Source organism: Sarcophilus harrisii, chromosome 2, assembly GCF_902635505.1.
Source record: "Sarcophilus harrisii chromosome 2, mSarHar1.11, whole genome shotgun sequence".
Lineage (NCBI taxonomy): Eukaryota > Metazoa > Chordata > Mammalia > Dasyuromorphia > Dasyuridae > Sarcophilus > Sarcophilus harrisii.
Genome location: NC_045427.1, coordinates 633,474,164 through 633,490,137, shown reverse-complemented (window position 1 = coordinate 633,490,137; position 15,974 = coordinate 633,474,164). Strand labels below are relative to the sequence as shown.

Genomic DNA, 15,974 nt, shown 5'->3' with positions numbered 1-15,974 from the left:
CCTATCAGGGCTAAAGCACTTTGAGTCACTCACTCCCTCAGGGCATTATCCAGAGTAATGGATGGAGGTCAGAGAGAAGCAGATTGAGGTTGGACATTGGGGAGCATTTCCTAACAGTTAGAGCTATCTAGAAGGAGAATGGGCTATCTCAAGAAACTTCCATGTCCATGGTTCCACTTTTTTTTGGGAGGAAGAGACTTGGTTTCCCCTGATCATTCAGGATCCTTAGGGGATTGCCTGCTCAAACAGTGTAGCCAAGTAGCCATTTAAAAAGCTTGAGTTGTCCATGTACAGGGCAGCACAGAGACTGTCCTAGTCCCTGCAATTCTTTACTTGGAGAATCCTTTGAGGTTTTCTCTTTATTTCTGGCTTCAGGATCTATGCCTCAGAATGACTAATCTTGGTTCCAGAGAATGTCAATCAGTAAACAGTTATTAATTATTAGTCATCTTCTCCATTGGGTTAGGTCCTGGAGATATAAAAGCAAAAAAAAAAAAGGAGAGAGAAATAATTCCTGACTGTAAGGAGCAGTAAATGTAATAGACACAAGGTGATTTATTTGTTTGTTTTTTAGTTTTTAACATTTACCCTTGCAAAACTTCGTGTTCCAGAATTTTCTCCCTCCCTTTTCCCTCACCTCCCTCCCCTAGACAAGTAATGCAGCATAGATTAAACATGCATAATTCTTCTATATATATTTCCACAATTATCATGCTGCACAAGAAAAATCCGATCAAAAAGAAAACAAAATGAAAAAGAAAAAAAAGCCAGCAAACAATAATAAAAAAAAGTGAAAATACTATGTTGTGATCCACATTCAGTGCCCATAGTCCCCTTTCTGGATGCAGGTAGCTCTCTCTATCACAAATCTATTGTAATTATTAAGTTAGGGAGGGATATGGTCATTCAACTCACAAACTTTTGTTAAGCACCTACTATGTTCCAGGCATTAGGCTCAGCACTAAAGGTCAAAAAAAAAAAAAAAAAAAAAAAAAAAGCCCTCCCAATCTAATGGGAAAGACAATGTGCAAGCAACTGTATACAAAGAGTATATATACAGAACAAAATTGGGGGTGGTCTCGGAGAAAAGGTGTTAAGATTGAGAGATTATTGATTGAGAGATGATCATGGAATCCATGGGAACTGATGCAGTCATTGAGGGAAATAGTACATAGGTAGAAGGGAAGAAAACCCAGGGCCATGTCTTGAAGAACACCTACAATTAGGGACCTTGACATGAATGATGGTTAAGCAATGGAGGCTGGAAAGAGTGGTCAGACAGGTAAGAAGAGAACCAAAAGAGCAGAGTCATGAAAACCTAGAAAGAAAAAAGAATCTAGGAGAAAAGAGAATGAGAAGTCAAAGAAGGATGAGTGTTAGGAAAACACCATCAAGTTGGGTGGTTATGGGACCAATGGTAAATTTGAAGAGAATAGTTTCAGTTTAGTGATGAAGTTGGAAGCAAAATGACAAGGAGAATGGAAATTGAAGGACAGAATGTGCAAGCATGAAGAGTGAATGTCGTAAGTAATTAGCCTAAGAAAGGAAAGAGAACAATTGAAAGATAGTTGTAGTGAGGATTGGTTTTTTTTGTTTTTTTTCCTGTGGAATGTTTGAAGATGGAAGAGGGGAAAAGTTGGAGATTAGAGGTGGTGGGAAATGGTTGTGGGGACATTCATCTGGAAGGGATGAGGAAAGAGGATCAATTACACAGAGTAGTTGGGATTAGCAAGAAGAAGGGCCACTTCTTCATCAGGGAATAGAGTAAAAGAAGAGACCATGGGGGGCTGATCTTTAGAGAGAGTGAGTTATAGAAAAGAAAGAATTTTGAGCAAATGGCTTGTGATTTCTCAGCTAAGTCTGATATAACAGTCCGAGTTGAAAGTATGGAAGGGAAAGGCCAATACTGGAAGCTTGAATGAAGAGAAGATGAGCTGGGACAAAATGTTGCACATATTATCTGACATAGGTTTGTTTTGCTTATCTGCTCTGTTACAAGGAAGAATTCTGTGCATTTAATTGCTGGGAAGTAATTTCTTTAAAAAGTTTGACCAATATAAATTCCTAAAAGCATCTAAACGTATGGAAGAAAGCAACCAGACTAGCCCTGGAATTATCCTTGCCTCTGTGTATTGTCACAGTTAGTGAAGAGGGTCTGGTCTTGTTCTTGGCATGTTATTACCCACAGGCCCCATGTGGGCTTTAAGTCTTAGTTGTTATCATTGTTACATAATCTTGGATTTCCCTTCTCTGAATCTGTTTCCTTCTTTATAAAGTGAGGACTTTGGACTAAATGGGCCTATGGTTCCTTCCTAGAGCCCAGCTTGTCCAAACTTTATTTTGCAATTGAGGAAACTGAAGTCAACAGTTGAGTGACTTTCCCACCATCCCACAGGGAGTAAGTTGCAGTCCTGGGCTTTGAACCCAGGTTCTGTGGTGCTTGTAAACAGCAATAATAATGATAGCTAACAGTACTTTACAAAGCACTATGCAAATATTCTCATTTGATCCTCACAGCAACCCGGGATCACACAGCTAGTAAGTATTAAGTATATGAGGCCATATTTGAACTGAACCTCTTGACTCCAGAGTTGGTATTTACTCTACTGCACTGTCTACTTGCCCCCTTATCTCCATTTTATAAATGAGCTTACACAGCTAGTGAACCTCTGCAATAGGATTTGAATTCAGGTCTTCCTCTAGCCTCTATGCCATCTAACTGTCTCAACTTCATTGCTTTTACTGCTGTCTGTGAATAACGTCTAAATTTTGCTCTAAAATCCTCTTGTCCTATGGCCTGGAAGATGAAATGACCTCCAATTTATATTTGTCATGACCATGGCAGAAGGTCTGGCCCAACAAATATTGATCCAGCAGGCTCCATTCCCTGTTCCCTGATGCCATCTTTTTTTTGGGGGGTATGGTCTCCCTGTGGCCTGAGTTTGTTGTGTTTTCCTCCTTGCAGGTTTGAGAAGATGGTCAGCGGCATGTACATGGGGGAGCTCGTCAGACTGATTATTGTGAAGATGGCCAAAGGGGGCCTCCTGTTTGAGGGACGGATCACACCTGAGCTTCTCACCAAAGGGAAATTTGAAACCAAGCATGTGTCAGCCATTGAAAAGTAGGTATCTCCTTCCTTTCCAGAACACTCCAACAATATGTGAGGACGGGAGGTGGGACAGAGGGAGTAATACTTCTCTTATTAACCTCCTCCTGCTTCCTGGACTTGTAACTTTTTCTTCAAGAGATGATCTTGCCTCCAGACACTTCTGTGGACCTTGGGAAAGAGAGGATGGCGGTCCTCAGAACACAGCAGATGGGTTCATTCTCCTGGCTAGCCTAGTCTCCATTGGTACATCCAGAAGATGCCTTGGATTAGCCACAGCATCCAAACCACCTGTTATCTACAAAAACTCCCTTTACCAAGCCCTGAAAGGGTGGGCTGGGAGGGAAGGGTACAGTGCTGACAGCAAACAAGCAGGTGATGAGCCAGGAAGCAGATGGTCTGGATGATCGAACAAAAACTAAAAGGATTTCCCCCCAGAATTTCCTTAATTCATTTCCAGAATTCAAAACATAGAGGACTACAATTGTAGCTTTTCAGCATTTTGCTTGGCAATCCAGCAGCTGCTTCTGAGTATTCCAGGAATTTACTCTTCTTGGGCCCTGTGTTTGCTAGTTAAGCATCTTTCTCCTTGAAGGTCAAACTGAGTGAAGATTTCAAGAGTCTTGGGGCCTTGAAAATTAGATATTGATGAGCTGGAAGGCAGCTAGAGCAGAGGTGGGGGGGGGGTTAGCCTGAGACTCACAGACTACACTGTCTCCCGAGGGATCTGTAGATATATTTCAGAGTGGATATGAATTTGGTTGCTGTTTTTTTTTTTTAACATGTTAATTACTATATTTCAGTATAATTGGTTTCCTTTGAAATCCTGTGTATTTTATTTGATATAATTAAAAAGATTCTACGAAGGATTCCACAGGCTGCCAAAAAAGGGTTTGAAATGTGAAATGAAATGAGTTAAGAACCTCTAATATTATAGGATAGCACTAAGGATGTCCTTGAATCCTACCATACCAATCATTCAAATTTTTGGAAGGTTGTAAACCTAAAGAGAGAGTGGACTTCTTGATCTTGGCCTTAAAAGGAGGGTAGCATTAGAACAATGGAAGGAAGTTGTAAGTTTGGGCTTGATATCAGGATAAGTTGCTAATACCATGTGCTGCTCCAGAGCGGAATGGGCTGCCTTGGGCTGTGGTGAACTTCCCCTCACTGGAGACCTCTGAGCAGAGGCTGGTGATGTGATTAGGTCAGGGTCACATAGAAAGTGTCAGAGACAGGATTAAAATCCAGTCATCAGAGAGGTCGGACCAGATCACCTTGGAGGTTCGTTCCATCTGAAGTTCTGTGAACTAGAGCATCAGTTAGCATCTCTATCCATTACCAGTGAACTCTAATGTCCATTCAGGGATACCAAGTGGACGCTGGAATATCAACAGAATTTGGGGATCCGTGGGCCCACATTGAAACCACTGCTTTCATCAATAACTGAAACTTCCACCTTGGATAGGACAAGGGCTTCCATTTTCATGCTTTCAAGGGGACAGAGTTGGCTACATGCTGGCCCAAATGTCTCTCAAGTCCCATTAAATGTTCATGAGAAAATGGGCCATTTGGGAAGAACAAGGGTGAGGCTTCTTGTGGTTAGATAATTCAATTCAATAAGCAGTTATTAAGCACCTGCTGTAGAACAGGCACTATGCTAGGAACTGGAAATACAATACCAAAATGAGACACATCTCTCCTCAACATAAGTCATAAGGAGAGAAAAGAATGGAGGCAGATAAGTCAATATGAAATACATGTAAGTTGCCATTTGAGACTTATTTATCTTGTCTTGAGATTCCTTCGGTCTCAATTTCCTTCTCTGTAAAGGAAGGGGATTAGGATTAGATCATGTGATGCTACTACTTGCTCTAATATCCTAAATCCATAATCCTAAAAATCCTAAAATCTTACTTTTTTTGCATTCTATATCCCTTTGGCAGTCTGGTAAAGTCCATGGACTTCAGAATAACATGTTTAATTGTATAAAATAAACTATATAAGATTACAAAAGATAGGGGCAATCTTGGATAGAGCATCAGCCCTTTCTCAGAAGTCTGGAGGATGTGAATTCAAATCTGGCCTCACACATTTAACATTTCCTAGCTGTGTGACCCTGGGCAAGTCACTTAACCCCAATCATGTCAGGAAAAAAAAAGAAAGAAAAAAGATTACAAAGGATATTGATTATATTGAAATAAAGATATGATTATTTTCTCCATCTAAGTTCATAGACCTTTTGAAATTTGTCCACAAACCCCTCTAGGGTCCTTGTGCCCCTGAAGAAGAGCCCCTGCTACAATTTAGCTTCTAGTAATTATTCATAATTGATGATATTTCTTCATACCAGTATATGATCCAATTAACATAGTGCTTTCCATCATTTAACATGGTAGGTCTTCTCTTGCCTCTGTCAGACTTTTGATTTTGTTGTTGAGTTATTTTAATCCTGTCAGACACTTTGTGACTGATTTGTCACAAATTGGGATTTGTGACATTTGGGATTTGGGATTCTTTATGCAAAGATACTGTAGTGGTTTACCATTTCTTCCTCCAGCCCATTTTACAGATTAGAAAACTGAGGCAAACAGGATAAAGTGACTTGTCCTGGATCACACAGCTAGTAAGTGTCTGAGGCCAGATTTGAACTCAGGAAGATGAGTCTATAGACTCCACTTTATCCAGTTCAATTCCACAATTTAGTGGTTACTCGTTTGTGTCTGGCTCTGGGTAACTTGGGATCTCTTGGGTGACCCTGCCCTCCATAGACCATAATGTGGTTTTCTGACCTTACAGAACCAAGGAAGGCCTCCAAAGAGCCCAAGAAATCCTGAGTAACCTCGGCTTGGAACCATCCCCTGAAGATTGCGTCTCTGTCCAGCATGTGTGCGCCATCGTGTCTCATCGCTCAGCCAACATGGTGGCTGCCATGTTAGCCGGCATCCTGTCCCGCCTGAAAGAAAACAAAGGGGTGACTCGGCTGCGGACCACCATCGGTGTCGATGGGACCCTTTACAAGTTCCATCCACAGTAAGTCTTGCATCTCTGGTAAACCAAACATGGCTTGTCGATGAACGGATTGATTGGGCAGGCAGCCAGAAGGGAGATCTTGGGACAGTTGGATCAGCCCAGATCTGGGAGGGCAGAATGTGCTCCGGTTACAAAACGGCTCACAGGAAGATTTTGCCATGCGAACATTGGTTGAAAGAACTCTAGATATGGAGGCTGCTGAAAAGATTGGAACTTCCCAACTGAGTAGGGATTTGGTTTAGATTACAGGCTGATAGATAATGGGATTTTTGGAATTCTTATAGAAAAGCACATCCCTCTCCTTTTTGGGGGAGACAGCCTGGATTAAGTGACTTGCCCAGGATCATATAGCTAGTGAGTGTCTGAAGCTGAATTTGAACTCAGTTCCTCCTGACTCCAGGGCCTGTTCTCTATTCACTGTGTGACCTAGCTGCCCCTAGGCAGCTTTTTTTTTTTTACACAGTGGGAAACTGAGGCCCATCCAGGTGATGTGAAATTGGCAAAGAGCCAGATTTAAGGAAAGACTTCTTAGCTATTCAAAGAGGGGGATACCTTGGCAAGTAGTGAACTCCCCTTCACCTGGAGGTCTTCAATCTAAGACTAAGTGAATTAACCATATAAAGTGATTTTTAATGTGAATGTTAGCTCTTTTTTTTTTTTTTTAAATTTATTTAATAGCCTTTTACAGGTTATATGCATGGGTAACTTTACAGCGTTAACAATTGCCAAACCTCTTGTTCCAATTTTTCACCTCTTACCCCCCTACCCCCTCCCCTAGATGGCAGGATGACCAGTAGATGTTAAATATATTAAAATATAACTTAGATACACAATAAGTATACATGACCAAAACGTTATTTTGCTGTACGAAAAGAATCAGACTCTGAAACATTGTACAATTAGCTTGTGAAGGAAATCAAAAATGCAGGTGGGCATAAATATAGGGATTGGGAATTCAATGTAATGGTTTTTAGTCATCTCCCACAGTTCTTTCTCTGGGCGTAGCTGGTTCAGTTCATTACTGCTCCATTAGAAATGATTTGGTTGATCTTGTTGCTGAGGATGGCCTGATCCATCAGAACTGGTCATCATATAGTATTGTTGTTGAAGTATATAATGATCTCCTGGTCCTGCTCATTTCACTCAGCATCAGTTCGTGTAAGTCTCTCCAGGCCTTTCTGAAATCATCCTGTTGGTCATTTCTTACAGAACAGTAATATTCCATAATTGAATGTTAGCTCTTACTATTATTGAAAACAAAAGGGAAAAACAGAATGGAAGAATTTTTTTAGAGATGGACTAAACTAGAGGGCGCTGAAATTCTATTTAGTAAGGATTGCAGTATAGGATGTGGAGGAACACCTAGGTCCTTAATGAAGAATCCATTTCGTTTTTTTTTTTTTTTGGAAAAGTGTTTCTCCTCAACTTAATAGTATTTTATTTTTTCCAATTACATGTAAGGATAATTTTCAACATTCACTTTTAAATTTCTTTTCTTTCTTTCTTTCTTTCTTTCTTTCTTTCTTTCTTTCTTTCTAAGTAGGATTAAGTGACTTGCCCATGGTCACACAGCTAGGAAGTGTTAAGTGGTTGAGGCCACATTTGAACTCCTCCTGACTTAAAGGCTGGAGCTCTATCCACTGTACCACCTAGCTGCCCCAACTTTCACTTTAAGAAAATTTTGAGCTCCAAATTTTTCTGCCTCCCTGCTTCTCTATACAGTCTATAATGTATAGATGTTATACATGTACAATCATGTTAAACATATATTTAGAAGAATCGCATATGTTTAACCTATATCACATTGCTTGCTATCTTGGGAAGGAGTGAAGGGGAAGGACAGGGAGAAAAACTTGGAACACAAAGGCTTTGCAAAGGTAAATGTTGAAAGTAATCTTTTCGTGTATTTTGAAAAATAAAATACTTAAAAAAAATTTTTTTTTTGAAAAGCTGCCAAGAATCCCAAAATATATTTCCACATTAGTTATGTTATGAAAGACTTGGTCTAAAGGGAAAAACCACGAGAAAGGAAAAACAAATCAAAAGAGAGAAAATAGTATGCTTCAATCTGCATTCAGACTCCATAGTTCTTTCTCTGGATGTGGATTGCATCTTCCATCATGAGTCTTTTGTAATGGTCTTAGATCACTGTATTGACGAGAGAGCTAAGTCTATCATAGTTGATCATCGCACAATGTGGCTGTTACTATGTAGGTTTCCCTAGTTCTGCTCACTTCACTCAGCATCAGTTCATGTAAGTTTTTCTGAAATCCTCCTGCTCATCAGAAGAATCCATTTTCTTAAGAGATTGTGCATATAGGCATCTGAGCCACAATTCTGAGCTCCTACTGGTACCACCTTCCTGGGGTCATTATGGGGTCCTGTCTACCTTCCCTTTTGTTTTTCATGATGATGGTGGTGGTGGTGGTGATGATGATGATGATGATGATGGTAATGATGATGATGATGATGATGGTGGTGATGATGATGACAGATAACTTTTTTAATAGCCAGCATTGAAGGTTTGTAAAGCACTTTACATATATCTAGTTAATTCATTTTAATCCACAAAAGGTCTCAGCAATTATTTGCAATTTCCAGAAATGGAGCATTTGTCTATCCTAAAATCCTTTGCCAGTTCATGGTTCATTTCCCTCACAGCTTCTTTCTCACCCACCTCGAATCCTCCTTACATTCTTAAAAACAAGTGTGACAGTTGATGTTCTTATGTGCTTAAAAGTTTACAAAGTTCATTCCATAATTCTTGTTGTTGACTTGTATCTAATTCTCTATGACCATATATGGGGTTTTCTCGGCAGAGATATCGGAGTGGTTTGTCATTTTCTTCTCCAGCTTATTTGACAGATGAGAAAACTGAGGCAGACAGGGTTAAGTAACTTGTCCAGGGTCACACAGTGAATAGATTCATCTAAGGCTAGATTTGAACTCAGATTCTCCTGATTCCAAGACCAGTTGCTATCTCATTATGTCACCATTTCATTTAACCTTCATGACAAGCAGACACTTATTCTAGGTCTTGGTTTGCTCATTATATAGTTGAGAGGAAATTGAAATTCCAGGAGTTAAGTAGCTTGCCCTTGGCATTCAGATAAAATGCTGGGTTAATTAACTTCTGGTTTTAATCCTGATAATCCCATAAATATGATAAGGGAATCAATCAATCAGCCACCCAGTCAACCTGTTAAACTCCATCTTTTGTGAAGTATGGGAAATCTCTCACTTCCCCCCATCAGCTGCAGGAGCCTTCAGAATCCATTGTGGTGATGATTTATAGCTGGGGCTCCAAGAATGGGTTAGAAGTCACCTCCTGCAATCATTGTACACAGTAACAAGATGGTACTATGACGAGCTGTGAAAGACACTGACTTAAAACCATTTCAAAGGATCCAAGATGAAAAATGCTCTCCCCCTCCAGAGAGAGAACAGATAAACTTCTAGAGCAGACAGAAGCATGTTGTCCGTGGAAGGCACCGCGTAAGCTGGAAAAACAACAAAAACAACAATAATAAAAAATAACGATAAGAATAATGGTTAGCAAATGAGGCTTTTAGGCTTGCAAACTACTTGACGACAAGGTTGACAACAACCCTGTGAGCTCAGAGCTGTGATTTTCTCTACTTTGAGGATTGCAAGAAATTCAGTGACTGAGCACGAGTTGAGCTCTGAGTAAATCACTGAGGCAGGAGAGGGGTTCAGGTTTCCCTGACTCCAAGTCCAATGTTCTTATCTCCTTTTTAGGCTCCATATAAATGCAAGGTAGTGTTATATGATAGTTCCCCCCAAAGTCTTAGTATGGTTTTATCTCTTTTTACCTCAGAAACTTCTTCAAAGGTTAAAAGAAAAAGCTTGGGATATCCTGTATATTAACGCTGAATGCAGATAATTCAGGTTTGAAGGACAATTTCCCCCCAACATGATACCCCTTTTCCTAAGCAGGCTCTGAATATTTCTTAGAGATATGTGGCAGACTCTATAAGTGTTACCTCTGAGATAGCTGTTGCTTCCCTGCATCATGGATGGTGTGATGGTGGTCCAGCAGAGAGAAGCGTGCGAAGGGGGTCCCGAATCTGACCACATAGCCCCCCTCTCCCCACTCAGGTATTCCCGTCGATTCAACAAGACCCTGCGGCGCTTGGTCCCCGACTGCGACGTGCGCTTCATCCTCTCTGAGAGTGGGAGCGGAAAGGGGGCTGCCATGGTGACCGCTGTGGCCTATCGGCTGGCCGAACAGCACAGGCAGATGGAAGAAATGCTGGCCCCCTTAAAGCTCACCATCGAGCAGCTCAATCAAGTGAAGAACAGAATGCGAGTGGAGATGGATCTCGGCCTGCAGAAGAAGACCAATGAATCAGCCAGAGTGAAAATGCTGCCCTCGTTTGTCTGCGGCACCCCCGACGGGACAGGTGAGCTCCCCGGGTGGGGAGGGGCCACAACCCCCCACCCCCATTGCTCTCTGGGGGATCGGAGAGAGCCTTCCCTCTTCATTCTCCCAGAAGCAGCGGGGCAGGGGGCATCACCCTTAGTCCTGGGGGTTCCCTGCAGAGGGATCAGGGCATCCATGAAGGTCGAAGTCATGGCTAAGAGGGCTCCCTCTGGGTGTGCATGTACATGTATGTGTACATATGTACACGTGTGTGTGTGAGAGAGAGTCCGTGTCTTGGGAGCCCTCGTTTCTCTAATCTGGGCTTTCCCGAGGAAATCCAGGAGTGTTTCCGAGCAGGCAGCAGCCTCGCCATTAGGATGTTCAAATGTTTTCTGACGGGCTCTCACTCCTGCTTTCCACAGAACATGGAGACTTCCTGGCCTTGGACCTTGGCGGCACCAACTTTCGGGTTCTGTTGGTGAAGATCCGCAGCGGGAAGAAGAGAAGTGTTGAAATGCACAACAAAATCTATGCTATCCCTGAGGAAGCGATGCAGGGAACTGGGGAGGAGGTGAGAGGGAGCTGGGGGGCTGCCCGAAGAAAATCCATCCAACCCCAGTGCCACAATGGCTGGCTGTGGGTTGTTAGGAACCCACACTGGTAATTGTATTGTAATCTGTTAACACTTCATTTTAATTAATATTCACTTAAATGTATTTAATAATATTTAAATCTATTTTTAATCTATAATCTACTAATAATTCTAGTAAACCTCTTTCTTTGGAAAACTAACTAGCATCCTAGAGGAATGAAAGTGTCGCTCTTTGGCTGTAATAACAACAAAATAATAGCTAGCATTTCGATCGTGCATTAAGATTCACAGAACTCTTTACACATGTGATCCCATTGGATCCTCGCAACAAACTCTTTTTTTTTTTAAACAAAGTTTTTTATTTTCAAAATATATACATAATTTTCTTTTTTTGTAACTTTTTATTGACAGAACCCATGCCTGGGTAATTTTTTACAACGTTATCCCTTGCACTCACTGTTCCGACTTTTCCCCTCCCTCCCTCTACCCCCTCCCCGAGATGGCAAGCAGTTCTCTACATGTTAAATATGTCACAGTGTATCCTAGATACAATATATGTTGTGCAGAACCGAATAGTTCTCTTGTGCAACAAACCCTTTTGCTGTAATAACAGTAACAAAAGACTAATAACTAGCCTTTAGATGGGGCATTAAGATTCACAGAGCTCTTTACACATGCTATCTCTTCTGATCCTCATAGTAATAGATGCTATTATTCTCCTTACTTTACAAATGAGGAAACTGAGGCGGACAGAAGCTCAGGGTCACACAGCTAGTGTCTGATGGATTTTAACTCAGTTTCTCCTGACTCTTAGTCTGGTGCTCAGAGAGACATAACCACAAAGTCGTAGAGTTAGAACTAGCAGGATAAGGAAACAGTGACTTGTATGATTTGCCTCCTGGGCTTGGTGACCCGGCCCACTCAGTGCAGGCTCTCACCCTCTCCCTCTCTTTCCCTGTAGCTCTTTGACCACATCGTCAGCTGTATTTCTGACTTCCTGGACTACATGGGGATCAAGGGGGCCCGGTTACCCCTCGGCTTCACCTTTTCCTTCCCTTGCAGACAGACAAGCTTGGACGGGGTGAGTTGCTAAGGCTCCTTGGTGCCCTCCCTCTTAAACAAAGCCCGCCTTTCTCCCTCTCACACGTGCTCTGCTGGAGGCTCATTGGGCCGAGTTCCATCCATCATATGACGATGCTACAGAATCTCCTTCCCTGGGCTTTGATGAGCATAAATGGGGAAATACCATGAAAACCATGGGTTTAAAAATTTCTGAATCATTGCTTGTTTTTTTTTTTTTAAATCCTCATCCATTTATGTCACGTTTTCTGTGCCTCGTGTTCTTGGCGCACTGCTAAAAAAACACCTTTTCTTTCCTTAGGGCATCTTGCTCACGTGGACAAAGGGATTTAACGCGTCCAACTGTGAAGGACATGACGTGCCCACCTTGCTGAGAGAAGCCATTAAGAGGAGAGAGGTGACTTGGCTTAGACCCACCCGGGGTTTTCTCGAGTCCCATGGCCTTGACCCAAGGATTTCAGAGAAGGCACCTCCTGGCATTAGAGAGCTGAGGCACTTAGACACGCAGAGGACACTAAATGAATGATGATTCCCTTCCTCTCCCTGCCAAGGCCAGGAGGGCTAAATGACTTTGACGAGATTCCCACAAGTCTTTGGGACCTGTAGGTTGGCTCTAACCAACCTCTTCCACTACGCCCAGTGGCTTTTGGTTAAATCACTCAAACATTCTCTGTTTACCAATTTTTTGATAGTGAAATACATGAAGTTATAAAACAGCAGAGATGGGAGAGACCTTAGAATGTGGGGTATTGGAGCTGACAGGGGCCTTAGAGCATTAAATACTGAAAATGAAGAGAAATCAGAAACTTGGAACCTAGAATATTATTAGATTCTAATATTATTAGAAACTAGAAGCGAGAGGAGCCTTATTAGAACATTGAATGTCAGAGTTCTTAAAGGAGTCTGTGAACTTCTTTGAAGGGGTCCATGAGACTGGATGGGGAAAAAACCGATAGCTTTATTTTCACTCATCTTTAAAGTAGAATTCATATTTTAAAATGTTGAGTTTCAAATTCTTTCCTTCCCTTCAACATTTTAAGAAAAAAATTAAAATATAAATTTAAAAATTTTTAAATATTTAAAACATTTTAAAGAATTATGATATCAATTATATATTTAGCATTTCTTTCTAAAAGATTTCTTTTTAAAATTTTCAAAAACAAATTTAAAATAAAAAATTTTTTACTCCCCACATTGAGAAAGCAAGCAATATCATATCAGTTATAAATTTAGCATTTCTTTTTTTAAATGGTGAGTTCCAAATTCTCACCCTCCCTCCAGTCCCTCCCCCATTCATTTTCTTCTTCCCTTGCCATTGAGAAGGCAAATATGATATTAATTCTCCATGTGAAGTCATGCAAAACCTATTTCTATATTAGTCAAGTGAGTGTTTTTTTCACTTGAGAAAGAACATTATTTCTGAGAAGAGGCCCATGGGCTCCACTGTCTCCCAAGGGGGCCAAGCTACATTCTCCTTCTGGAGCACAACCCCATCATTTCATAGGCAGCAAGCACCAGAGACAGGGTTTGAACCCATGGTCAAAGAAGGGGGACCATTGTGGTTGGGGGAACAATAGCAGACCAGTCAGGCAGAGAGAGTTGGGGCAAGTTAGCTTAGAGAAGGTCAAACCGAGAGTAACACACAGTCAGAATTCAGACTCGGGGCTTGCAGTGCCTTGGATTCAAGGCTGCCCAGTGATCCCAGAACCTAACGGAGACCTCCCGATGGCCTAAAGCCGAAATATGAGTGAATATGAACCCCGAGGGAGGCCGCACTCTAACTCATCTCCTCCATGTCCTGCTCTCTCCAAAGGAATTTGACCTGGATGTCGTGGCTTTGGTCAATGACACAGTGGGCACCATGATGACCTGTGCCTACGAAGAGCCAACGTGCGAGATCGGACTCATTGTAGGTGAGTCTCCCCCAAGCTGTGGCTCCCGGGTGTCCGGCACCTGGCAGGAAGCATGGTCATTACTGCTGGTCTTGCTCACAGGCTGTGGAGGTGCGGGGGGAGACCCTAATCTGGGGGCACCAGAGGTGGACCCATAAAGTCCCCGTTTCACAGCAGCCCTTCAGGTTCTAGGAGGATAGGATGCTCTTGGAGATATTTTATAAATAATTAGCTTCTGACTGGCCCGGAATCTAAGAGCTGGAAGGGCCCTTGCAGCCAGCCAGAGCAGCCCAAACTCCAGAGGAACGCCAACTGTAGCATCCATAGCAGCATACCCCAAGGGGCCAAGCTTCAGCCTGTGTTTGAAGGCCTCCAAGGGGAGACCACCACCTTTCTCCATGTCCTGGAGACGTCTCCAATGTCCTTTTGGACATCTTTCACAGAGAACTAAATTGGTATCTTACCAACTCCTGCCTTTGGTACCCATGCAGAGTAATCAAATCCATCTTCTTCTCCAGGGGAGCCATTCCTGTTCTTTCTGTCGGTCCTTCTGTGATAGATCTTTGGGGAGGGATGGATTTATGGGATTGCTGGGACAGGCGATGCTTTAGTCCTGTTGGTTGGAGTTTGGAGAAACGAGCCTGAGGACAGTGACCGGGACAATAGTGTAGAGAAAGTGTGACGGGGGCAGTGGGGAAGCGGAAAGGAATAAGCATTTATGGAACACCCACTGTGTACTTACAAATTTTATCATATTTGATCCTTACAATAAGATTTTTAGTTGAACCAACGGAGGCAAGCAGAAATTAATTGACTTACTCATAGCTCACAAGCATAAGTAGTCAGGTTTGAGGTCTTCCCAATTCTGGGCCAAGTTTGGCAAGAGATCATTAGCTGTGTGAAACCTGGGAAAAACAAAGGACAGGAGCCCCAAGGAGGGAGATGGAAGCTACTGACCAGACTTCATCCTTTGGCCAAAGGACCTGCTCCTCCTTCCTTCCTTTTTTTAGACTTTCTCTCTGCTCCATGTGGTTTTATAAAATCTTTTTCAAAAAGTAAGGATTGCGAGCTTACCTGGAGTGATAGTGCTGGGTTCCAGTTAAAGAGGTGATGGAACTTTTATTAAATGCTTACTGTGTGTGGTTCCTTGATTAGTTGGAAGAATGCAAGAAAGACCCCAGCCCATTGGGCAGACCTCCCTTGGTGATTTTATAGGGAGGCATGGATGAGGGGTATGAATGGGTGGCCACTCGCTACTTTTTGCAGGAAATTCCTCAGTAATGGGTACATTGGGGTTTGTTTATATTGGGGTCACTGATCTTGAGCTGGAAGGAACCTTTGAGGTCACTGAGTACAACAGATGAGGAAACGGAGTCCCAGAGAGACAACATGGGATCTACCCGGAGTAATGTCAGGTGGTAAAGGTCAGAGGTAGGATGAGAATCCAGCTCTTCCACTGTATTATGAAGCTGGCTATTTACATAATATTGATTTGAGTACCGTAATTCAATGTAATTTAGCATCTATTAAGTAGCCTTTTTTTTCTGAATAGCAGAATGTAAGCTTCTTGAGATTAAGCCCTATTTTTGTTTTATGGTTGTAAACCTAGCACCTAGCATATAGCCTATAATAATGCCTTCTGGGTAAAAGGCCCTTTGCTTGTTGCTAGGAGTATTAATATAGAGTTGCATATAATAGATGCTTAATACATACTTATTAGAGAAATTAAACATTTATTCAATACCTCCTGCATACAAAGCCCAATATTTGGTGCATGGTACATAGACATGGGACCTGGCATATAGTAAGTCCTTAATAGTGCTGGTTGAACATAGTTAAATGTTTATTAAGTGCTTCCTTGGTAAAAGGCTTTGTGCCTGGCGCTTGGGG

At 42.0% G+C, this 15,974-nt stretch overlaps 1 protein-coding gene across 5 annotated transcripts in view; it reads left to right on the top strand.

Moving 5' to 3' along the window:
* HK1 (hexokinase 1) overlaps positions 1-15,974 on the top strand; it is a 126,154-nt gene that overhangs the window by 100,497 nt on the left and 9,683 nt on the right. For all 5 annotated transcript variants that reach the window (XM_031956853.1, XM_031956850.1, XM_031956852.1 and 2 more), the window contains 7 exons: positions 2,966-3,121; positions 5,903-6,136; positions 10,256-10,560; positions 10,943-11,091; positions 12,074-12,193; positions 12,494-12,589; positions 14,006-14,105. In XM_031956853.1, coding sequence (XP_031812713.1) covers positions 2,966-3,121; positions 5,903-6,136; positions 10,256-10,560; positions 10,943-11,091; positions 12,074-12,193; positions 12,494-12,589; positions 14,006-14,105 — 1,160 coding nt within the window. The remainder of the gene's footprint in view (positions 1-2,965; positions 3,122-5,902; positions 6,137-10,255; positions 10,561-10,942; positions 11,092-12,073; positions 12,194-12,493; positions 12,590-14,005; positions 14,106-15,974) is intronic.